At 41.7% G+C, this 26,468-nt stretch overlaps 1 protein-coding gene and 1 pseudogene across 2 annotated transcripts in view; one reads left to right on the top strand and one right to left on the bottom strand.

Moving 5' to 3' along the window:
* Positions 1 to 26,468, top strand: part of Arpc5 (Actin-related protein 2/3 complex, subunit 5) — a 50,866-nt gene that overhangs the window by 1,142 nt on the left and 23,256 nt on the right. For both annotated transcript variants that reach the window (XM_080277916.1, XM_080277917.1), the window contains exon 2: positions 13,661 to 13,811. In XM_080277916.1, the coding sequence (XP_080134042.1) occupies positions 13,667 to 13,811 (145 nt within the window). In that variant the 5' untranslated portion in view covers positions 13,661 to 13,666. The remainder of the gene's footprint in view (positions 1 to 13,660; positions 13,812 to 26,468) is intronic.
* Positions 18,029 to 20,004, bottom strand: LOC145406587 (uncharacterized; annotated as a pseudogene).

The following is a 26,468-nucleotide window of genomic DNA, read 5'->3' as shown; positions in this document are numbered from 1 at the left end:
TTCTTCATTGTTGTGTTTTTTCTCCAGTTTTAGTGTGTTTGTTCGTGCTCTGAACAGTACTGCCGAGTCCCAGCCATTTTCATACAGTGTATCTTCTTCTGTAATTTCGTACTTCCATTCCCTGTAGTATTCTAGTGTGGTCTTGCCAAGTATTTCTGCTTTCCTTATTTGTGCGTCAATGGTGTCCACTTTTAATTTCAATTTCTTTTCTTTTGAAAGTCCTTCCAAATTTAGATTTACTTTGTGTAGATAGTATTTTATTAATTTAGCCCAACTTGTGCTTTGGTTTTCATACAGGTCCAAAAATACTGCTTTTACTAGTTTATTGCTTTGGTCACTCAAAATGTATCTGACATATGATAATTTACCAAGTCCTTAACTTGTGGTTGTTTTGTTTTTGGTATTAATTTTGTGTTTGATGTCTTCCAGCTATCAGGTATATTATTGTTTCTTATCTGATCATTATAGCATTCTGAGAGTATCTCCACGTTTTTTTCGTTTTTCAACACCTCTTTGTATAATTCAATTTTTAACCCATTTGGACCTGGTGTTTTTTCATTTTTCATTTTTCCGACTTGCTTTTTTATGTCATCTTTAGTGATATTTGAGATTTCCATCGTACCTGTGTTTACTTCTATCATTTTGTATGCGTACTCTGCATGTTCTAATAATATTTTTGGTATTATCATGGTGTTTCCTCCATCTGTCGCTGTCTCTTCTGTGTTGGATTTTTCTTGATAACTGTCTCTGTAGGTTCTTTCCTCTACTTCATCCCATTCTTCATGCATCTAATTTTCATGATGCTGGTACTGTAGATTGTTTTCCAGAAACTGTACAGCTTGTTCTTTAGTTCTTCCTTTTCTATCTTTTGTTTATTTTCATCATATACCGGTATTATAATTGTGCTTTCTTTAGTTTGATTCCCATACTTTCGGAATTTATCCAAGTTTCCACAATTTTTTTGTATCTTTCTTTTGATGTTGTCTAGTATTCGATTTTCATTCTCTGATTTTGCTTCGTGCACCATTTTTTTCACCTGTTCTTTTTCCTTTTCATACTGCGTTATGTAGTGTTTTTTCAAACTTGGGTTTTGCTTGTTTCTGGCTTTTCTGTTCCATTTCCGTCTTTCACTAACTCCTGTTCGTATTTTTTTGGTCATCCATGGAGCATCATGTCTTTTCCTGTCTATTTTTCTGAGGCTTTTAGCTAGGGTTTTCTCTGCTTCTTCATACATTATTTTTTCAAAGTCTTCTATTCTTGTGATATTTTCATTTTCAAGCCATTGGTTTACTTTTTCACTAAATACTTTTAGATCCGTATCCTTGGTGCTATAGTACCTGATTATTTCTAGATTTTTCTTAAGGTCTTTTCTTTTTGTGTTTGCTATTTGAAATTCTGCACTGAGTAGGTTGTGGTCGGTTAAATCAAAGTGCTGTTTTTGTTCGTCTATTTCCATAGATATGAATTTCTGGTGCATTTCTTGGTTGGTTAATATGAAGTCTATTGCACTTTTTTGCCCTCTACTTTCCCATGTTGTTTCTCCAGCACAGTTTGGGTCAGCATTTAGTAGGGTGAGATTGAATTTGTCCATTATGTCTAGCACCATCTGTTCTTCTCTGTCCAGACTCTGCTGTCCCAAGAAGGCCAAGTGTCCGTTGAAGTCCCCAAGCACTATGCAGTTTTCATTCTCACTTAAACTTTCAAGAATGTTTTCCATTTCTGATTTTATTTTTTTATATCTATGTCCCTTGTAGCCCCATACACAAGAATTATCACAAAACCAAATCCTTTGTACTTTAGCCTTGCGGTTAGAATGTCTAGGATGATGGCTTGAAGTAGCACAGGATAGATGGTTGGATCATTTTATTCTGGAGATCTTTCTGCACCTTTATGTATAGAGCCAATAACATGTACAATCCATGCTTGAATTTTAGACTCTATTCTGTGAAGGGATCTGTGTCAGTGACTTCTTATTCTGTGAAGGGATCTGTGTCAGTGAAGAAGTCAGCAAGACTGTTGATCATGAGTAACCCTTTCCTAAGGTTAGCAAGAGTCATTTTCAGTAAATGTATGATTTACTTTAATCTCCATCTGCCAGGTAACGTCTATACACTTCACAGTCTGGCTTCCATGGGGCTGCCAGGTAGCAGCTATACACGCAAGTGTCTTCCCACCACCATTTGAATCAGTTACCATTTCATTGGCGGAGGGTTAGTGCCCCTCCCCGGAAAACAACTAACTAAAAAGACAAACAATAAGCCTCGGACAAGGACTGACCAAAAGAAGACGACCAAGGACCGGACAAAGGACATGGTAATCGGAACGTGCAATGTAAGGGGAGCGAATGATGAGGTGAAAGAGAGAGAGATTGTCCAGGTGCTTGAGAGTGCGAAAGTTGATATATGCGGAATAACTGAAACGAAATGAAGAGGTGAGAGAATGGACGTATGGATGGGGTATATGTGCAGGAGTAGGTGAGAATGAGAGGGCAAAAGAAGGAGTATGTATAGTTGTGAGTAAAAGATGGAAGAAGAGCATAAGAGAGTATGGATCAGTTGGGTCAAGGATTGTGTGGGTAAGATTGAAAGTTGGAATACAAATGTGGGCGATTGTGTGTGTGTATGCGTCAACACAAGATCGTGCAAGCAGAGTGAGAGAAGAGTTCTGGACAAATGTGGAAGTGTGCATGGAAAAGTTTGGAAGGAATGAGAGAGTGTTTTTGATCGGTGATATGAATGGTAAAGTAGGGAGTGTGAAGGTGGATGGAATAGTTGGTGAGTGGGGTGTGCCTGCTGAGATAGATGAGAATGGCAGTGCATTAGTGGACATTTGTGCTGGGAGGGGGTTGGTGATAGCCAATACCCTCTTCAGGCACAAATGATCCACAGGTATACATTGCCAGTGATGAGAAGGGTGGGTGGTGAACTGAATGAAAGGAAGGCAATGATTGATCAGTGTGCATGGATGAAAGGATGCGAAAATGTGTAATGGATGCAAGAGCTTATAGAGGTTGGGAGAGTGGACTTTCTGACCACTACTTGGTGGTGGCCAGAATCAAGGTCCAATTAGGATGGAGAAATAGAAGAAGTGAAGGACGGGAGGAAGGAGTATTTGTAAGGAGAGTGGAAAGGTTACAAGAGGTTGAGAAAAAGGTAGAGTATAAGAGAGAAGTGGAGGAATGATTGGGTAAATATGAATTGGTGCAGATGGGGGACGTGGAAGGTGTGTGCAGGATAATTACAGAAGAAATATATGCAGCATGTGATGTGGTGTGTGGGATAAAGAGAAGACGGAGGGGTGTGCAAGGAACAGCATGGTGGAATGAAGAGGTGAGACAGGCTGTGTCACAAAAGAAGAAAGCATACAATAAATGGATGAGAAATAGGGGTGTGGAAGAAGTTGAGAGGCGGAAGAGAGAGTTATATGTAGAAAGAAAAAGAGAGGTGAAAAGATTAGTAAGAGAGAGTAAGAAGAGAGCAGATGAGGACTTTGGAAGGAACTTGAGTGTAAAGTGGAGGGACTGTAAGAAAATGTTCTGGAAAGAGGTGAAAAGAGTAAGACAGGGTGGAAGTGAAGTTAGCAGGGGAGTGAAAGATAAAAATGGTAGATTACTAGTGGAGAAGGGAGAAAAAGTGAGCAGATGGAGAGAACACTTTAAGGAATTGTTGAACATAGAGGATGGAAGTAATGCGAGTATAAGTGGCTGGGGAATGGCAGGGAGAAGGAAAGAGGTGAGAAGACAGGAAGAAATCAGTAGGATAGAAGTTGTGGATGCAATGAAGAAAGTTAAATTGGTGAAAGCCCCAGGAATTGATGGAGAGTGTGGTGAAATCCTGAAGTATGGAGGAGAGATAGTAGTAGAATGGATGTGGAAAATGTGCAGATTGGCCTGGGAGGAAGGTAGAGTCCCGGAGGATTGGAAGTCAGGTATAATTATTCCCTTGTACAAAGGAAAAGGGGAAAAAGAAGTTTGTGGTAATCATAGGGGCATCTGTCTTATTAGTATAATAGGAAAAGTGTATGGTAGGATACTTATTGAGAGAGTTAGAGAAAGAATAGAGGAATTAGTTGGAGAAGAACAGGGAGGCTTTAGGAAGGGAAGAGGTTGTGTAGATCAGATATTCATTCTTAGATCTTTAGTGAAAAAGTTTCTAGAGAAGGGAAAGAAGTTGTATGCGGCTTTCATGGATTTGGAGAAAGCATATGACAGGGTGGATAGACAAGGATTGTGGAAAGTATTAAGAATATATGGAGTAGATGGGATGTTGTTGAATGCTGTGAAGGGTATGTATGATGGTGCTAAGGCTGCAGTGCGTGTGGATAGTGAACTGAGTGAATTTTTCTCGTTGAAGGTTGGGTTGAAACAGAGATGTGTCATGTCTCCATGGTTGTACAATCTGTACATGGATGGGGTAATAAAAGATGTACAAGGTAGTGAGTGAAGACGAAGGAGAGCTGCAAGGCTTGGTGGATGAGTTTGGGAGAGTGTGTAAGAAACAGAATCTAAAGGTGAATGTAGGGAAGAGTAAAGTGATGGTCTTTGAGAGAGGTGAAGTCAGTGAATGTACAGCGAGGTTGGATGGTGAGAAATTGGAAAATGTGAGTACGTTTAAGTACTTGGGTAGTGTGATGAGTAAGGATGGAGGTTTGGAGGGTGAAGTGCTTGAAAGGGTACAGCAGGGAAGAAAGGTTGCTGGTTCCTTGAAAGCAGTGATAAGAAGCAGGGAAATGAGCATGGAAGTGAAAAAGTTACTACATGACAGTATTGTGATACCAACTCTAACGTATGGAAGTGAAGCTTGGACGTTGCTGGAAGGACGCAAGTCAAGAGTGAGAGCAGTGGAAATGAGTTATTTAAGAGGAGCCTGTGGAGTCACATGGAGAGAGAGGCTGACAAATGAGGATATAAAGGAGTGTTGTGGTGTGGATGTGGACGTGATAGGAAGCGTTAGGAGGAATACACTGAGGTGGTTTGGCCATGTGGAGAGGATGGCGGGTGAAAGACTGACGAAGAGAGTGTATGTGAGTGAGGTGGAGGGGGGAAGAGGGAGGGGGAGGCCTAGGATGAGATGGAGGGATGGAGTTGAGACGTATATGAGAGAGGGGGGTGTGAGTTGGGAGTGGGGCAATGTAATGGCGGGGGACAGGGCGACGTGGAGGCGATTTGTTTGTGGCCCCCGGAACGGGATTGAGGCGTCTGGCAATAGATAGATAGATAGCCATTTCATCTTGCCACCAAAGGGTAGGGAGGGAGGTGGGTTTGGTGAATATTTTGATTAAAAAAAAAATCAGAATAAGAAAACCAATTATTTTTTTATTTATTTGATTTTATTGATTTTTCTGTTTATTATATAGCTAATATTTCAAAAGCAGTATATTAAATACTGTTAACTTCATGTCCTGTCTATCCACTGATGGTTCAGGCTGAAAGCCACTGCCCAGAATCCAGATACATACCTGTTAAAGTCCTGCCTCTACACTACTGGTTAAGGCTGAGTTGCCAGTGATAATCAAGACAGCATATTCCAAAGCTGATTATAGTACCACACAGAAAAATCTTAAGCTGACATTATTATGACGTGGCTTTAAGTGACCAAGCATTGCCTACCTATACTCAGTTTTTTTTATTGAGGCGAAGATGCACTTGATAGGTTGGTGACGATTGGCTTAATGCAACATGTCCGAATAACATTTACCAACCCAAGTTTCGCCATCAGATATATGTTGTCAATTAATAATAAAGAGATTATGAAGTAATGTTGCATTCAGCCATTCATCACCAATCTGTCAAGTGCATCTTCGCTCGATAAAAAAAACTGAGTATAGTCTTATGGCTTTGGTTTTTGATTTATGGCTCATTATTTCAGATGTACAAATAATTTCAATACTTAGTTACACAAATGTGAAAGTATTTTTTCTGTCATACAGTGTAGCAATAAATGGCACCATTCTCCATAATCTGCAAACTTAATGCTTAAGTAACTGAATAAATGAATGCCAGCATAAAGTTATACACAGCTTTTATAAACCTTCAGATTTTATTTTTGTTAACTTTCAGATTTAAAAAAAAAAAAAAAAAAAAAAAAAAAAAAAAAAAAAATAGTGATTTCATCACATGATTAAATCAATTTGATTTAATCAATGCCAGTCCCTTTATAACACACAGGCAAGAGTCAGTCTGTTCCCTTTCCTTTGCCAGGTGTACAACGCTTTCTTCAGGTTCCTCTTTGTCTGATTCCTTCCGTGCTGCCTGTAGCCAATTGCATTCCAAGGATACTAGAAAAGGGCTCAGTGATAATGCCATAAGGCATGCCTTGGCTGCAACAGTGTCTAGTTTATCTTGTAGTGGAGTAAGTCATCACATTGAGACCAAAGCCATAGTCGGTGCTGCGGGCAGACACAGGAACATGTCCTGCTCTTGTGGTGAAAATTAGTTTTTTTCCTCATGTCATTACTCGACAACGCAAGGACCTACAAACCTGGGGATACTTTTGTTCGCAAGTGGTCATTAATTCGTTTCTTTAAGTGCTGTACCTTCCTAGATAGTATGGTTTGAAAACAGGCAATATTCAGTGGTTTCTGAGAAACTCCCCATAGTGAGTGAAGTTAAATTTTGCCCGGTGTGTGGGGGTTAAGCAGCAGAAAGACCTTACCAATTCAATTCATGTTCCTCCAGTCTGTTTTCTGACTATTTCCAGGGCGGTAAATTACCTTTTCTGAAAAGTTACATCCCTGTTATTATCATCATGTTCCTTAAGCCATGCCTATGACTATTTGTTTCCTGTATATTGGAAGAAACGTAATGTACTTAAAGGTGGATTTTATTTCCTTATTTCCCAACTGGAGGTTAGGTTAGGTTAGGGTAGGTTAGGTTAACTTAACTTATCAGGTACAGTTAAGCTAGGTTAGGTTAGGTAGGTTAGGTTAGGTTAGGTTAGGTTAACTTATAAGGTACAGTTAAGCTAGGTTAGGGTAGGTCTAGTTAAACACTTAGGACAGTTCCTTCCACCATCACGCTGACAAATCAAATGAGTTGTCACAGCAAAACAGCTAAAAACAACGGGGAAACAAATTTAACAAGAAATATTTATTTACCACCCTAGATATAGTAAGAAAAATATAACAGACTATCAGGAAGAAGAAGAACTGATTTAGTTAGGTGCTTTTACTGCTTAACTCCTCCGTGGCTGTGGAATTGGAATTTTATGTGCGCCCTTGGCTGACCCTGGGGCCATTTTCTGAAATTTTGAAAATTGAATTTTTCCCTTGCCATATTGAAGAGGAAATTCCGGTGCACCTGGCAGTGCAAATTTCAGCTTCCTAGACCCATCCTGTGGCGTGCAATCGAATGTGAAAGTTGCGTAATTTTAGGCAGCTGATACTTGTCACACACAGGTATTGCAGTGACGCAACATCGCACTTTTTTTTTTTTTTTTTTTTTTAATAACCAAAAAGCATTGTCAGTGGTGCTGAAAAGGTGTGAAATAACTATATATGTGTATTTTGAAGTTTTTCAGTACATCATATGCGAGGTTTGAATGTAAAAAATTACATTATGAATTTGTTTTGCATTTTTTGGTGTTTATTGTATTTACGTTAGTATCGAGTTATTTTTGTAGGCTGCATGGTGGAGTTTGTTGGAAAAAGGAGGTGAAAGTGTCTGTTTTCAGACCTAAATGAGATGAATGTCATCCTGTAAATGTACAGGCTGGACAGTTAGGGTTGAAATGCAAGACAACCTGCCATTTGCACGTTGCACGAGCTGATTAGCAGGAAGGGAAGGAAGTTCTTTCCACCCACGATAGCATCACGTGAACACAGAAACTTTCCTGTTATGCTTGTAAAAGGCAAAATATATGTAAAATTATTCAAAACAGTACAACAAACCTGAGCAAATAGGTAAATATACCAAACAAAAATAAATTTTTCTTTTGTTATATATATATACAGTATATATATATATATATATATTTCTTTTTAATATCTGTGTTTATTTATAATCATAAACAGAGTGGTTGTGTGTTTTGCCAGGGAGGAGAAAGATAATATTTTCTGTCTGGGTCGAGATAATGGGTGTAACTATGTGTGTTTAGGCATGTCCACAAGCAAAAAAATATTACATCCACTCATCACGGCAGCAAGTGGTGAACTGACAAATGAGGTGTGAGAGCGTGAAGTGTCAGTCTCATGTCCCAGATGTTTGTTCACTTCCTGAAAGTTTTCACAGTTTTCTACAAGTCGCACTGCATTGAATGATCCAAACCAGTACAGCAAACCTGAGCAAATAGGTAAAGATACCAAGAAAAAAATTTGTTTTTCTCTTATTGTCGTGTATTTTTTGTTTGTGCCTGTATTTATTCATAATTGTAAACAGGGTGGTTGTGTGTGTTTCGCAAGAGAGGACAAAGATGATATTTTCTGTCTGGGTCGAGATAATGGGTGTAGCTGCGCTTGTTTAGGCATGGCCACGAGCGAGAAAATTGAAAATCCACTCATCACAGCAGCAGGTTCTGAACTGCTTAATGTGGTGTATGGGAGTGTAGTGTAGGTCAGTCTGAAGATGTTCAGAGTGATTGTTCACTTCCCAAAATTTTTTGCCATTTTTTATAGGCCATGCTCAAACAACGCCTACAGCCATTTATTGGTTAACCCCTTAACCGCAGGGCGTCATTTTCGTGACGCTCGGTAGCAAGGGATTATACCGCAGGACGTCACTTTTGTGATTCTGTGTTATTTTGAATTTGCCCGGGGTTTCAAGTGGTGGCTTATATCATATATCAGTACTACCAGTGTCCAGCTATACTCAGTTCTGCTAATGTCATCTGTACTCCCATCCACTGTTGACAATTTAGCCATTTTTCTCCTGTTCTTGACTTCCCTCCTTACCTCCCCTCCATTACCCTCTCCTCTCGTGACCAGCTGCGCTGCGCTACACAAATCCTGGACGGATTTTTCCACTCATTTTATCCATTGAAATGTGCCCTATGTGCTATTCTTATACAAAATAATATATAAAAGAAAGAGAAAAGGTAATTGATACTGCCATACATGTGGAATGGGCTAATTATCACCTGGCAACACCTCACGTGCACTCGTTCGCTAATTTTCCTCGTTTATTTCCCCTTGAAATATGCTGTATGACCTGTTCTCATAATAAAAATATCTATAAGAAAGGAAGAGAGAAGCCTAAGTGATATTTACATTCACCTGGAACAACCTAATTTATTATGTATTGTCTAGATTTCCTGCCAATCATTTCATAGCGTATAAATTAGCAGCTGTCACCACACTGTCATTGTCAACCCTTCACTGCCCCTAGGCCACAGCATTCAGTTTACTGTTGTCTTTCAAGGTGAAACCACATTGAATTTGCGCTTGTCCAGCTTCGCTGCTTTTTAGCCCCATGGAAAGGGCCCTGTGACCTCTACCCCTACTAAACCTCGTGTGGGAAGAGGTAAAGGGCTAAGTGACTCTGCTGTGGAACTTGAACTGGCTAATTTATCAATGATAATGATGGACAGTGACTATGATCTTTCTGCTGACTCTAAAATAGTGCAAGTGGAAATGTAAATATTGTGTAAACAGCACGTGAAAGCAATGAATGTAAATATAACTGAAGTGGAAAGTAGTTTTATAAGTTACTGCAAGTGACAGTGCATAACAGTGTAAATAATATAGAAATGTAAGTAATGTAAATAAAATAGAGAATGTAAATAGAAATGTAAATAAGTAGTACTGTAATATAAGAATACAAGTATAAATACTAGGAGTAATGAACGTGAAAGTGAAAGCTTTGCTCTAGCGTGTATAAATACTGGGAGTAATGAAAGTGAAAGTGACAGCTTCGCTTTCTACGCTAGTTTACAGAATGAGAAAGTGAATGGCTGGAGTGAAAATAAACTACTCGTACAGGTACTGTACTGAAAGAAACATATAGATAAATATTGTATATATAAATAAGTGTAATAAAGTACTAGGAGTATAAAGTGTGAGTGTGTTTATAAATAATAAATGACAGCTCAGCCTCAGAATACCATCGGGGAACGAGCACGGGAGGAAAGCTCGTATGCACCCGTAATTTACATTGCTTTCACAGTGTTTTTTATTTTGGAATATGGATTCCAAACTACTTGAAATTCATAGAATAGTGTTTGTAGTTATAATATCAGGCAGTGGTAACCATATTACGTGGTATCGGGAAGTGTAAAGTGGAGACTTCATTACCCAACTTGAGAAGTCTCCACAAGTCCTACAGTAGACGACAAAGGCTCAACAAACATCCCAGGAGAAAGCTGAAGGTATGTGCCATGTACTTTTGTGATTATAATATTCTAGGACTAAAAACTGATTTTTAGCAAAGATTTTTAAAAAGTCAGTCGGAGCACGAATAGCCCTGCGGGACACGCACGGCACACTCCCAACAACCCCGCGGTTAAGGGGTTAAATGTCATTTGATGCCAGCGGCCACAGAGAGGTTAAAGCTTATGTTTACCTCATTTTGTTACTTTCCTTGCTGTCGTCCTCATCATCACCAGACGTAACGTTTTGGGCTCATAATGACAACATGACAAGTGACAAACTGATACAGAGAGAGACTGTAACAGCACACCTACTCAGTCTGCTCCCAGTAACAGCACAGGCTTAACTGGAAGACAAATGCCCCTATGATTACCATACACTTGTTTTTCCCCTTTTCCTTTGTACAAGGGAATAATTATACCTGATTTCCAATCCTCCAGGACTCTACCTTCCTCCCAGGCCAATCTGCACATCTTCCACATCCATTCTACTACTATCTCTCCCCTTTGTTTCAACATTTCACCACACACTCCATCAATTCCTGGGGCTTTCCCCAATTTGACTTTCTTCATTACTTCCACAACTTCTATCCTACTGATTTCTTCCTGTCTTCTGACCTTCCTCCTCCTCCCAGCCATTCCCCAGCCACTTATACTCGCATTACTTCCATTGTTTATGTTCAACAATTCCTTAAAGTGTTCTCTCCATCTGCTCACTTTTTCTCCCTTCTCCACTAGTAAACTACCATTTTTATCTTTCACTCCCCTGCTAACTTCACTGTCACCCAGTCTTACTCTTTTCACCTCTTTCCAGAACATTTTCTTACAATCCCTCCACTTTACACCCAGATTTCTCCCAAATTCCTCATCCACTCTTTTCTTACTCTCGCTTACTAATCTTTTTACTTCTCTCCTCCTTTGTATATATAACTCTCTCTTCCGCTTCTCAACTTCTTCCACTCCCCTCTTTCTCATCCATTCATGGTATGCTTTCTTCTTTTGTGCCACAGCCTGTCTCACCTCTTCATTCCATCATGCTGTTCCTTGCACCCCCGTCTGTCTTCTCTTCACCCCACACACCACCTCACATGCTGCACATATTTCTTCTTGTACACACCATCCACGTCCCCCATCTGCTCCAGTACATATTTACCCAATCGTTCCTCCACTTCTTTCTTATATTCTGCCTTTTTCTCATCCTCTTGTAACCTTTCCACTCTCCTTACAACTACTCCTTCCTCCCGTCCTTCACTTCTGTTTCTCCATCTTACTTGGGTCTTGATTCTGACCACCCTTCTTCTATTTCTCCATCTTACTTGGGTCTTGATTCTGACCACCACCAAGTGGTGGTCAGAAAGACCATTCCCACAGCCTCTATAAGCTCTTGCATCCATTACACATCTTCGCATCCTTTCATCCACACACACTTAATCAGTCATTGTCTTCCTTTCATTCAGTTCACCACCCACCCTTTTCATCATTCACCATGTATACCTGTGGATCATTTTGTGCCTGAAGAGGGTATTGGCTATCACCAACCCCCTCCCGGCACAAATGTCCACTAACGCACTGTCATTCTCATCCATCTCAGCAGGCACACCCCACTCACCAACTGTTCCATCCACCTTCACATTCCCTACTTTACCATTCATATCACCAATCAAAAACACTCTCTCATTCCTTCCAAACTTTTCCATGCACACTTCCACATTTGTAGAACTCTTCTCTCACTCTGCTTGCACGATCTTGCTTTGGCGCATACACGCACACAATCGCCCACATTTGTATTCCAACTTTCAATCTTACCCGTACAATCCTCGAGCCAACTGATCCATACTCTCTTATGTTCTTCCATCTTTTACTCACAACAATATACACTCCTTCTTTTGCCCTCTCATTCTCACCTACTCCTGCACATATACCCCATCCATACTCCCATTCTCACACTCTCTCCTCTCCATTTAGTTGCAGTTACTTCACATGCATCAACTTTCGCACCCTCAAGCATCTCGACAATCTCTCTCTCTCTCTCTCTCTCACCTCATCATTCACACCCCTTACATTCCACGTCGTGATCTGTACCATGTCCTCTATCTGGTCGTTTGTCGTCATTTTTGGTCAGTCTTTGTCCAAGGTTTCTTGTTCGTCTTTTTAGTTAGCTGTTTTCTGGGGAGGGGCACTAACCCTCCGCACATTGTGATGTATCTCTTGTAAAGTTATTAGTAATTAAAACTTTGTGTTGTTCATTGCACATTACAGTACAGTAACACCAGAGGCAGTGGAAGAATTAGTCTTAATTAACTGGGTTTTACTCTACAGTATTTACATTTTAAGACTGGCTCAAAGGTAAGGTGTACACCAATTATTGCATGCCCTCTTTAATGCTGCACTGTAGCTGACTATTTATTCAGTTTTTCCTCCCTGTTAAAAGTATAATATACCAGTAGCTGTCATGTATTGAAGTTTTTCTTATCTCTTACAAACAGGGTAAAATCACGGACTTAACTCATTTTACCTCTTCTTGCTGACTGCCTTCAATTTCTCTCTGTACCACAGGGTTACATATTTTTTCCCTATTACACTGAATATTGCTTTTCCGATCTCTGCCCTTTACATGCCATATCCTTTAACTCTTGAATCAAGTGATGTATTATAGTATATTCATGCTAACTGCAGACATTTTTGTTAAATTTAGCAAAACCACATTAGCTGTGTGGTCATTCTCTTCACAGCCTAATTTTTCTCCCTGAGCCGATTAAAGTCAAATGGAAGTAGGAGGAATAAAACTGAAAATACACTGTGTCATCTGACTGAAGGAGTTGAGGTGTGCACACAGCACCTGTCAAGCTACACATGCACACTCCTTCTCTCCAGCTTTCTAATAGCGTTGGCATTCACAGCCTTATGTGTATGCAACTGATCTAGGCTATCCCAGAATCCTCCTCCTCCTGTTTATCCACCTTCCTCAGCTTTCAGTCTCATATGCATCAAAACCATATTTGGTCAAAAATTTTACCATGTCATTATGAGAAACCAGATTCATTGTGATAAGAAATGATGTGAAAAATGAGCGTGTTGAAATAGTGCAGTGGAGCTGTAAGTTGGTTCATGGTAACTGGTGATGCATCAAAATGTAAGGCAGTAGCTAGGTAACTTGCAGGTCCTTAAGCTGTATCAGAGATAAAGTTTCCATTATACATAAATATATATTTTACTTTCAGTGGTGGGTCAGATATCCTGTAATTCAGTGACCTGCTTTTTATATTATAATTGACAGCTTTACAGTTTTGTGACTTTACAATGTACTGTAATTTTGAAATATTCTAGAGGGCTTGTAATACATTTTCTTATTTTAATTTCAGATCACAATGGCAAAGAATACCCTGAGCTCTGAGTTTCGTAATATTGACGTTGATCAGTACAATGAAGACAACTACAAAGATGATGATGGAGATCCCCAAAGTCCTCCCATTGGGGTTGATGAAGCTACTATTGTATCCTACATTAACTCAGGTCAGTTGTTCAGTGTTTAACACGTTGTTTGAAGTAAGAGGTCATACTATAGGTCACAATGGACTTCGCTCTGGACATTCATCATTTATGCAGTATATGAACACTGTATTCTTAGAAAGGAAATACCACATGATAAATTACTTTGCTTAATTGGTTGGATATTATTTTTGCATGATCAGTTATTGATATGTAGGGTGGTCCAGAAGTCCTGCTGTATGTTGTAGTTTTTTACTGTACTCATATAGAAAGCGTTTTACAGTTAAATGGTACAGTATGTAATGATTCACAAGGCAGTGACCCCATACTACAGTATCTCTAAAAATTATAATATTATCAACTTAAAAAAATAAGCAGCACAATGAATATAACTAAAGTCTATTTGATCCCTTCCGGGAAGAGAAGAGCCTTCAGCTTTTAAAAGCAGGCAGCTGATTGGTTGTCTGAGTGCATTCATTAGTAACAGTGTATTTTAAATTTTTATTATAAGGGTTGCAGTAACAGTTTCTGACAATAAGATTGCTTAAATAAAGTGTATACTGGTATAGTTATTTACATATATTAATTTAAAAAGAGGCCTTACAAAGTCCATCTGATGGCCTACTATCCATTTCAGAGGCGGAGTTGCGCTGTTTGTCGCAAATATCTCCTAAACGAATCGTTGGATCAGTATGGTATTTCAACACACTACTTTTGACATCCGGGCCTAATTTATGACCCTTAAACCATATTGCTATTTATGTTATGTGAGGAGTTTACTCGTGAAAAATAACAGAAAGTCAACTAGTCATGTTGACGCATTCGAAGGAAAGTGTTGCCCCCCCAACACCCTCCCAAACTATTCCTTAACTACTCCTACTTCTCCCCCTTCTCGTCCTCGTTATCCCTTCTATTCTTCCCGAGCTCCTCGCCTCCTTCATCACTCTTGTGTCCCTCCCTCATTATCCCAGCACTGTACAGTAAGGTCCCGGGTTACGTCAGAGTTCCGTTCCTGAGACATGACGTAAGCCGATTTTGAACGTAACTCGAGTTTTATACAGTACGTCGTATGATTATACTTACCGCAATGCATCTTACAGATTTTTCAACCATACATTGCATACTATACATGTAATAATCTTATAACAGGTATGTATAAGAAACATAGTCTTTTGAACTGATGATATTTATTGAATAAAATATAAGTTGTACTAGCTAAGAGTCTTCGTCACAGTACCGCACTCGCTGCGGTAACAGCACTTCTCATCGTCATGGCAGCAGAGTTACACCACCACTGCCTCACCCACAACTGAGTCTGGCTGCCGCTCCCTCACTCTCCCGTCCTTACACACGTGCACACTGCCAACACACATTTTATTCCTATATTCAAGCACTTTTCATACTTCATCATACAATAAAGTTTACTGTAAATTACTGCCGTAAAATATGAAATAACATCATTACCAGCACGATAATGTAAGCATTTCTAACATCAAGTTTGATGGCTTTTTTTTTTTCTCACTCGGACAGCAAAATTATTTCAGTGATAAAATGACCGATTACTGTATGGTACTGTAATAAAAGATGCATACTATGTGTCACTACATACCTTCTGACATCAACTTGACTCGTTACTGGGGTTGCGATGTGGAAGGCACTGCATCAGGGGAGTCAGGGACCGGAGCAGGGGAGTCCAGGGCTGAAGCAGGGGAGTCCGGGGCTGAAGCAGGGGAGTCAGGGGCTGAAGATAGGGAGTCAGGGGTTGATGATGAGGATGAGGTAGCAACTGGTGGTGAAGTTGTGGCTCGGTGTTCAGTTCGCTTGAAAAACTGGAGAATTGAAGACTGCTTGGCGGCATATTTCTTTTTGTCATAGATTTGACGATAACAGGACACTGCATCCTCAACTCCCCTGTACACTTTGGCAAACCTCTCTGCATTTGGGTCCTGATCTTCAAATGCAGCCATTGCTTTTTCTAGGAAGTCGAAAGCATTTGCCATTTCCTTAATCTTAAACTGTCTTAGCGGTTCTGCCTCATCACTTTTTTCATAATTTTCCATTTGTTTTCCTAGGTATAGCAAGTCTTCATTACTCAGCTCTTGATCATGTGAATCAACAAGTTCATGTACATCACTCTCGTCTATGTCCAGATTTAAATCATTTCCAATTTTCACACAGTTGCGCTTGACTTCGTTTATACTGTCTTCATCAAATCCTTTAAAGTCATTTACGAGGTTAGGGCACACTTTTTTCCACACTCCGTGCATATTTGTCTCAGTCACTTCAGCCCAACATTCTCCAATATTTTTAACTGCCTTATAGATGTTGAAATCTTTCCAGAATTCTTTGAGTGTTACTTTACCATTTTCTGTTGCTCGTATTGCCTGTCTGAATGTTTTTCTCAGGTAGTAAGCCTTGAACGCTCTTATTACACCTTGGTCCATGGGTTGTAGGATTGATGTTGTGTTTGGTGGCATAAACACAACTTTTACATTAGGGTGCAACTCTGTCAGGCTCGAAGGATGACCAGGAGCATTATCAATAATGAGAAGAGCTTTGAATGGCAGATTCTTCATAGCACAATACCGTTCAACCTCTGGCACGAAACACTTTGAAAACCAGTCAATGAAAATTGCACTAGTCACCCAAGCCTTTAAATTACTTTTCCAATGAACTGGTAGGCTAGCTTTAAGGATCCCCTTAAGAGCTCTTGGATTTTCGGAGTGGTACACAAGTAGCGGTTTAAGCTTGAAATCGCCTGCACAGTTTCCCCCCAAAAGTAGCGTTAGGCGCTCTTTGGATGCTTTGTGACCTGGCATGGTTTTTTCTTCTTTAGCAATATAGGTTCTGTTAGGCATTAGCAATATAGGTTCTGTTAGGCATTCGTTTCCAGTTTAGTCCCGTTTCATCAACATTAAATATAAGTTCTGGAATGTAGCGTTCCTTCTCAATCAACACCTCCAACTCTTTAACGAATGTTTTTGCTGCTTCGTCATCTGCACTGGCTGCTTCTCCGAAAATTCTTTTGCTGGTTAGGTTTGCTCGAGCCCTGAAACGAGTAAACCAACCTTTTGATGCCACAAATGTCTCGTTGGTCTCACTTTCCTCACTTTTTTCTTTCTTAAGGTCTTGGTAGAGTGTGCGTGCTTTTTCACAGATTAACTGTTCACTCAGAGGCATGCATCGTTGATTATTGTCCTCAATCTACAGCATTAGCATCCGTTCCATCTCAATCAACAGTCCCGATCTTTGCTTGGTAATCGCAGTTGATTGCATGGGAGTTGCACCTTTAACGTGAGTCAAGATACGTTCCTTGTCTTTGAGGATGGTAGCTACGGTAGTACGGCTCATCCCAAGCGCACGCCCGATTGCTGATGCCTTTTCTCCTTTCCCATTACGCTTAATGATATCGACTTTTTCACGTAATGTGATGGTCTTGCGTTTCTTGGAGTCGTTATGGTCACCAGGAAGCTGTCTCTTAGACATCTTGGAATCAGGATGGCGAAAAACACAAGAAAATGACTGTATCACTGTATCAGGCGGTGGTAGCAGTGAGACTGAGAGCGATTGTTGGTAGTCAAGCGTGAGGCGGGAAAACGCCAGAGACATCCCGCGGTACATAGCAACACTTCAAAACCCACGCTTTACGTATTTTTTTTTTATTTTCTTATATTTTAAAATTTCCACTCACGGACCGACTGTCGTAACCTTGAATTGACGTAAGTCGATACTGACGTAACCCGGGACCTTACTGTATTATAATGTAAGAATGTTATGTAGTTGTAGACGTATTGATATGATTATTTGCAATGGATGCAAGTCGTATTTCGCGTAGAAAATACTGTACATCAGGATGATTACGTACATGTAATAGAAGCTATGCCTATATGTTTGCAGTGTTTATGGTCAACCATTGAAATTCACGAACTACAAATTGTATCACTTGTTGCCTGAACCTTCTCGGAGAAGTTATTACTATTATTACACTACTGTGTATTCATCCTAAAATGTGAACATGGTCCAGTTGATATATATTGTTTTACCTGTCTCTGTTTATATTATTACAAAATTATAAACTCCAATGCTCTGTTGTATATGATGCGTAATATTCATTAATATATACATACATACATCGTCATTTTATTGTAAATACTATTACATACATTCCATTACATTTATTAAGTTGGAGCAATATATCATATTGTAGGAATAAAACTATGTAAACAATATAACAAAATTTATTAAACATCACTTTCAGAGAAGACGTCATCATCTTCATCATCACTGGCGATGTCGATAATAATGGGTTCCACTCCCTCGTATATGTTGTCAATCTTCAAGTATTCTTCTTCAAATTTGCGGGAGTGCTGAACAGCCCCCGTCCACACGTCCTTGTGTATCATATGCCTGGCTTCCTCCAATCTATCCTGTAGGTCCGTCCGGGTAAACTGTTGTAGTGTGGAGCGCACATGGCGCTTCATACAGCCCCATACTTGCTCGATGGCGTTGAGTTCTGGGTGGCCAGGTGGCAACCGTATGACCTCATGGCCCCACATACGGATGGTGTTGTCGATTTTATACTGGAGTTGTGGGCGGTTCTGCTGGCAAAGGAGCAGAAGCTCAGGGCGAGTGGCAGCAGGTGGGATGGAAATTTTGTGCTGCTCCAGCCATCTGATGAGGTCCGCCTTCCTGGTGGCTGTGGTAGGGCATCGACTCTCCTCTGTTAGCTGACTGTGGTAAGGTGCATTATCCAGCACAAGCACCGATGGGTTTGGCAGTGACGGAAGGAGCTGCGTTGTTAGCCATCACTGGAACAGCTCTCCGTTCATTTCCCCATGATAGTCACCCTGGTTACTTTTGGCTGGGTAGCACAGGTAGGAACCGTCAACAAAAGCTTCGTCCGTGCCAGCTGCGACCACCACAAATCGCTCCCCTTCACCAGGTGGTACCTGACGACTGTAGGTGGTGCTGATGGGAGCCTGAGTGGTATCCACCCACTCCCTACTGTGGCCCATCCTGGTGGTAAACCATGTCTCATCCACATACACCACCGTTCTTCCCTCCTTCCGGTGGCGTTGTAGAGCCCGGAGAGCGGCTATCCGACGAAACACCACCTCCAGCGATTCCTTCCTCACATACATCTTGCGTTGTGACACTCTGTATCGGAATCCCATGGTGTGCATGATCCGCCAAACTGTTGTTTCAGAGGTATCCTTGGGGATAATACCAGCTGTTTTCAGATCAGCTGATATGACACTGAGTGTGAAATGTTGTCTTTCTGAAAACTTTCTGTGGATGTGGCGGCGTATTGCACCGACAGTAAAGTTGTCGAAGCATCCCGTGTAGGTTGTGGACGGTGGTGCTGGTGTGGAAGGGGAGGATGTGGCAGCTTTGCTGACAATGCTCCTCACTGTTGACACACTCGTCCCCATGATGTTCGCAACTCGCTCGTAAGGCCTGTGTGCATAAAGATCAGTGTTGTTATATTTTGCATTTCTTCTATAATATGACATTGCGACATAATATAGTCTGCCTTACTGTTATATATGTTAAGAAACGTGTACACATAACATAAAACAGAAAAAAATTTGATATAGATAGCAAGTTCACTTACGCAGGAAAGTCTATTAAATCAATACTCGCATAATGCAAAATATGGTAGGTTATTATAGACATAAAAGACTCAAAGGAAAAGGGTGTTGTGGCTCAATCTTTACCCAGAGTCTTATGAACCAGCAGCATCTTACTTTGCTTTCACAGCCAGAGACCTCGTTCTCCCCTATAAATAATTGACTCCAAGATTATTGGTATAATTGTTATCCATGAGATCATTATGATTTTTTTTCAGTGATTCTGCCAACATTATTATACACTTATATAGCAACAGTACCGATTGAATTTTTTTGGTGTAATTTTTACTTTTTATACCATTTCTAGCAAATGCTCGAACAAAATAAAGTGAAGTGGGTGGTTATTATGCCCGCCGTATTCAAAGAATCACAGCACATATACTATAAACATGGACAAAACTAGGTACTCACCTATTCAAACATATGTAAGTTCGACCACGGGTGCTTTCCCTCTTGAACAAAGTGGCAAGACGAATGATAAAAGCTGTCCTGCATCCACGGGGGCAACGGGAAGACATTGTAGATACTGTTGTTAGTGGGCGTGCCTCGACAGTCAATGATCTATCCCCTGTACCTGCTGATGTCATAACCTCGGGAAGGGGAAGGGGGGGTGCCTCAGAGAGGGGGGAAGTGATACGGGAGACTGAGGATATTCAATGAAAGCATAAATTGCTTATTAAAAATAAAAGATGAACAAATAAAGCAACCATGAACGATTTTATTTGGTTTCCCAAAAACAAAACTGACTTCATATTTTTGGTAACCGTAGATACATCGGTAATGATACGGCCATAACAACGTAATTAGCCAATGATTTTATGGTCGTTTGACCCACTGTGGTTTTCATGGCCACACACAACAGTAGGTAACTGTGTTAAATAATATTACTAATGTATGATAAGTATATACATACTGTCATATTCAAATATTATGTATGCAATTAGAATGAAAAAAGAAAACGGAAGTGCAAAGATGGGAGAGGGATGGTGTGACTGGGAGTGAAGAGGGAAACGGGGAGGGGGTGAACGCGATATTGGGGGGTAGGGAAGGAATGGTCAGAGGGTTGTTCAGGGTGTTAGTGGAGGAGCTACCCCACACAGTCGCACTCGTCCGATTTTGTACAACACCTTAGATTTGATGACTGGATTAGGCTTAATATCCTTCAGTAAACTCCTAATGTAACATATGTAGCAGTATGGTTTAAGGGTCATAAATTAGGCCCGGATGTCAAAAGTACTGTGTTGAAATATCATACTGACCCAACGATTCGCTTAGGAGATATTTGCGAAAAACAGCGCAACTCCGCCTCTGAAATGGATAGTAGATGCATGTGAAATTTTCATTTCTCCTGCCAGTTCATCACTTTTGGACAGAGTTTTACCAGAGCTTTATTATTTCTCCCATGTTAAGGCAAATTAAGGTAAATTATACATCATTACTGCAACCTAATAGCATCTGGAGATAGGAATAATAGAATAGAAAATACATCATTCGATTGAAGGGGGTAAAGGATGCCTTGTACAGTATAGTAAAAAAAAGATAAATAAATAAAAAAATGAATAAGGTAATTTTTTTTTTCCCCCCTAGTAGCCAGTGTTCTTAATGTAAAAAATAATGAATGCTATAGCTAAATTTTTTTTTTCTGACTAGGAGTAAACTGAGTATTTTTTAACCATAATGCATTTTCTTCCTATGTCTTCCACTTTTTTTTTTTTATTTATTTTTTTTTCAATGGAATGTTATGTAATTTATGGTATGGTATTTCAGGAACCAGAAGCATTGATGCCTCTTTGGTGGTATTGTTGCAGTTCTTTCTATCTATCTATTGCCAGATGCCTCAATCCCGTACGGGGTGGCCACAAACAAATCGCCTCCACATCGCCCTGTCCCCTGCCATTTCACTGCCCTGCTCCCAACTCACACCCCCCTCTCTCATATACCTCTCCACCCCATCCCTCCATCTCATCCTCGGCCTCCCCCTCCTTCTCCCTCCTTCCACCTCACTCATATACACTCTCCTTGTAAGTCTCTCACCTTTTATCCTCTCCACATGGCCAAACCACCTCAGAGTGTTCCTCCTAACACTTCCTATCACATCCACATCCACACCACAACGCTCCTTTATATCTTCATTTGTCAGCCTCTCTCTCCATGTGACTTCACAGGCTTCTCTTAACTAACTCATTTCCACTGCACTCACTCATGATTTGTGTCCTTCCAACAACGTCCAAGCTTCATTTCCATATGTTAGAGTTGGTATCGCAATACTGTCATGTAGTAACTTTTTCACTTCCATGCTCAATTCCCTGTTTCTTATCACTGCTTTCAAGGAACCAGGAACCTTTCTTCCTTGTTGTTCCCTTTCAAGCACTTCACCCTCCAAACTTCCATCCATACTCATCACTAGATTGAACAACCATGGATACATGACACATCCCTGTTTCAATCCAACCTTCAAAGAGAAAAATTCACTCAGTTCACCATCCGCACGCACAGCAACCTTAGCGCCATCATACATACTCTTCACAGCATTCAGCAACTTCCCATGTACTCCATATATTCTTAATACTTTCACCAATCCTTGTCTATCCACCCTGTCATATGCTTTCTCCAGATCCATGAAGGCCGCATACAACTTCTTTCCCTTCTCTAGAAACTTTTCCACGAAAGATCCAAGAATGAATATCTGATCTACACAACCTCTTCCCTTCCTAAAGCCTCCCTGTTCTTGTTGCAGTTGCTTTGCCATATTTTTATTTCTTGGTGTCCATCCATCCATCCATCCATCCATCATTCAATCCTACATTGCCCCAAGAGGAGCATAGGAGCCCGGGGCTAGGCAGTTGGTCTCGATATTTAAGATGAGAGTGACCAGCCTCACTCATCCCTGAGTGACATTACATGGGCTGTCAACCCCAACCACCCCTTGGCTATAAACCTTCACCGGTTCAATCCGACTGGAGCACAATAATTACCTACTAAACCACCAGGTGCCAAAATTTGGTTAAATGGTTACCACCCAGCGTAGTAAATGGTTTCCTGGTGTACAGGAAACCATTTGGCTTGTCACTCAGTGTAGAGTCACCCACAGGCAGAAGGAAAAGGAAAGAAAGACTGAAGAGGGAGTGTAAAGTCACCTGTAGGCAGAAGGACAAGGAAAGAATGAAGGATAGAAAGACAGAAGAGGATGGAAGGAAAGAAGGATGGAAGAGAGGAAAGAGCAGACACCCGAGAGCAGCAATACATTGAGTGAGTGGATCTAGTGTTCAAAACAAAAACCATAGCAGATGTTTAGCCTGTAAACTGCTACTGACAGCACGAGACACACCAAAGTGGACTGTAACTGACAATTCAGGCTGCATGCCTTCCTTTTCACTCCCACATCCCTTATTCCCTACCCCTTCCAATATCTCTTCCCCCAACCCCCTTTCCCCTCCCCCATCCACCCCTCCCTACCTCCTGCCTCCAACAGCAACCCCTAACCCACATCCCCCTTCCTCCCTCCAAGTGCCTTTAATTGCTGAAATTCAAACCACTGTAGCTGCAAATCTATGATGCATATTGACCTAAAAATTTATATACATATGCATCACCATATCCTCCATCATAAGCATTCCCCCCACCCCACCAGGTGCACCAGATATTTCCCTTTACTGCAGTTTATGAATTAAAGTGGGTGGAGGTATTATGACCTTGCAAATGCTTGCAGTGTTTGTACCGAAGGGTCGAGAGTTCGCTTCCCACCCGAGTAGCCGCCCTGCTGGGAGAGGTAGTACCCTCCCGTCACCTAGCAGTGGAGCAGCCGTGACTCAGTGGGTTAGAGCGCTCCGCTCTGGCCGAAGGGTTGGAAGTTCGAGTCCACCCAAGGGTCATTGGTAGACATCAGGAAGGGCATCCGTTCATAAAGTGCTTCACACTCCAAACCCGTCCTCCACTGGAGACTGGAGATCATAGGAAGCAGGAAATACAGGCAGGGAGACAGTTCCAGAGTTGACCTGTTGCATAAATGAAGGACTGGGAGTAATGGTTAACTCTTGCATTAGAGAGTTGGACAGAAAAGGGATGAGAGTTTGCTGCTAGACGGGTGCTATGCGCCCGTCGTAGAGGTCGAGGAATGCATGTAGACAGTTCAGACGAGCAGTGACCATTGAAGTAGTGATAGAAAAGAGATAAAGATGCAACAGTGCAACGAAGAGACAGAGGTTGAGGGGAGTCAGGAAGAGGAGGAGAGTTAATGAGACGAAAAGCCTTTGACTCCACCCTATTGAGAAGAGTTGTATGTGGGGAGCCTCCCCACACATGAGAGTTGTACTCCACATGGGGGCGGATAAAACCCCTGTATAGAGTCAACAATTGTGCAGGGGTAAAGAAGGAACAGAGTCGGCTTAGCACACCTAATCTCTTGGAAGCAGATTTTACAAAGGATGTAATATGATCTTTCCAAGATAAGTCCTGTGTGAATGAAACCCCAAGTATGTTCAAGGATGATGCAGAATTAAGCTGAATATTGTTAAACATTAGTGGGTATACCTGTGGAAGATTTTGTTGGGTTGATAGGTGTAAAAATTGAGTCTTTGATCCATTAAAAAAAAAATGATTATTTTTACCCCAGTCAGAGATACAAGCCAAGTCAGACATTAGGTGTGCCATTGCCTCATCCCTTGTTTGCTGAAGTAAATGCTGAGATGGACGTTGCGGGAACCGAATGGAAAGGTGAAGGGTGGAGTCATCAGCGTATGAGTGGATTGGGTTAGATGTACTGCTTAGAAGGTCTTTGATGAATAAAAGGAAGAGAGTTGGTGATAGCACAGAGCCCTGAGGAACACCACTGTTAATAGATCTAGGAGAAGAACGATGGCCATCTATAAAAGCGGCTATAGAATGACCAGAAAGGAAGCTAGAGATGAAGGCACAGTTAGAAGGATAGAAACCATAAGAAGGTAGTTTGGAAATTAAAGATTTATGCCAGACTCTATCGAAAGCCTTTGAGATGTCAAGTGCAGTGGCAAAGCTTTCGCCAAAGTCCCGAAAGGAGGATGACCAGGAGTCTGAAAGGTAGGTGAGAAGATCACCAGTGGAGCGTCCCTGACTGAACCCATACTGACGATCAGAAAGAAGGTTGTGATAGGAAAGATGCTTTAAAATTTTTCTATGACGAATTGACTCGAAAACTTTTGAGATACAGGATGTTAAAGCAATTGGACGATAGTTAGAGGGTTGGGAATGGTCACCCTTCTTTGAGACTGGCAGAATGAGAGCGAACTTCCAGCATGAAGGAAAGGTACAAGTTGATAGACAAAGGCGGAAGAGTTTGCCTAGGCAGGGTGTAAGCACAGATATATATTCAGTATGTATATCCCTTCATCCATTGCCAGATGCCATGTATCCCAAACGGGGTGGTCAAGGGCTTAGAGTTAATTGTTTTACAGGGAGGGGCGCTAATCCTCCACCAACCCCACTTGACACATAGGGATGCCAACAGCATCTGGTGTTCCCAGGCGGTCACCCATCCAAGTACTAACCATATATATATATATATATATATATATATATATATATATACTCCCAGTATCCGAACATCCCCACTACCCGGACATAATCGTCCTGGGATCCAATATTCCCAAAATGGTCCGAACCCCCCCCCCACCCCACCCCCACCCCACCCCCCAAAAAAAAAAAATTTCCCGCCCGTAATTTGAACTTGCCGTGTGTGGCGCAGGAAAGCATTGTTGTGGCACGTCACTCCTCCGACGTCCGATAGAGCGCTGCTGCAGCCTCCCCACTTTCCGTCTGACTCTCGCTGCGAGTGCACGCTTATCGTTATGGCTGCCCACGTGATCGCTTTTGTGGTGGTGCCTTACCTGCTGCAGGGCCTCCTGCTGCTCTCGGGCCTCCTCTTAGTGTGTGTGATGATGGCCCCGACACCTGAGAAAAGGAAGAGAGTGGTGTTGACTCTGGAGAAGAAGCGGGAGATATTGGAGAAAGTAGATGCGGGGTGGTCTTCTTCCCGCATTCTCCGCGAGTTTGACCTGACCCGGTCTACTTTGTTCGATATCAAGAGATCCCGAGACAAACTCATGCAGTACACGGCTGACTTCTCGTCGAGAAGCAAACGCAACGTGGAAAGGAAGGTTATGTTTACCCCCAAGTTTGCAGAAATCAACCGATCCACGTTGATTTGGTATAGACAACAACGTGCTGCTGGTGTGATGGCACGTGGAACGGAGCTGAAGGCTGCTGCTGAGAAGTTCGCCAGGCTTCACGACGCCCTAGACTTCAAGGCATCCGAGGGTTGGCTCTTTGCGTTCAAGTTACGGGATGGCCTTACCAACCGTAAAGCACATGGCGAAGCATTGGACGCTAACGAGGATGGAGTTGAGTTTCAGCACAAGGTGAAGGGCTTGATCGAGAGGGAGGGCCTGACTCTCGGTCAAGTCTACAACGCTGACGAAACTGGCCTATTCTATCGCTCGCTGCCAACAAACACTCTAGCCGAGGAGACGGAGAAGCGTGTACCTGGCCGCAAGCCCTCCAAGGAGCGGATATCTGCTTTGTGTTGTGCCAGTGCTAACGGCATGCACCGGCTTAAGCCCGTTGTTGTTGGCCGCGCAAAGCAGCCTCGGTGCCTTCGTGGGGTGATGGGTGTCCTTCCTGTCGTCTGGTACAGTTCTTTGAAGGCATGGTTCACAGCTGTGATCTTCAAAGACTGGTTTCACCGTCACTTCGTCAAGGAGGTCATCCATTACCAGACGAAGACACTGGGAATCCCGCGCGACCAGGTAAAGGCCCTCCTTCTCCTCGACAATGCACCTGCCCACCCGTTCGACAAGGACTTGGTTGCTGAAAATGGCTGTATTCGGTGCATGTTTCTGGCACCTAATACGATTGCTCTCATCCAACCAATGGACCAAGGAGGGATCGTGGCAACAAAGCGCCTGTACCATCGGAAGTTCCTGGACGAGGTGATGGTTGTTCTCGAGGACGAGGACGAGCACAGGGAGGGACGGGACACACGAGGCAAGCGGACTTTGGAAAACCTTCGCCGCTACAA

The sequence above is a fragment of the Coenobita brevimanus genome, chromosome 71, assembly GCF_032717465.1.
Source record: "Coenobita brevimanus isolate Jiangsu-jjx chromosome 71, ASM3271746v2, whole genome shotgun sequence".
Taxonomy (NCBI): domain Eukaryota; kingdom Metazoa; phylum Arthropoda; class Malacostraca; order Decapoda; family Coenobitidae; genus Coenobita; species Coenobita brevimanus.
The sequence above is the reverse complement of the archived record's forward strand: the minus strand, read 5'-3'. Positions and strand labels throughout refer to the sequence as shown.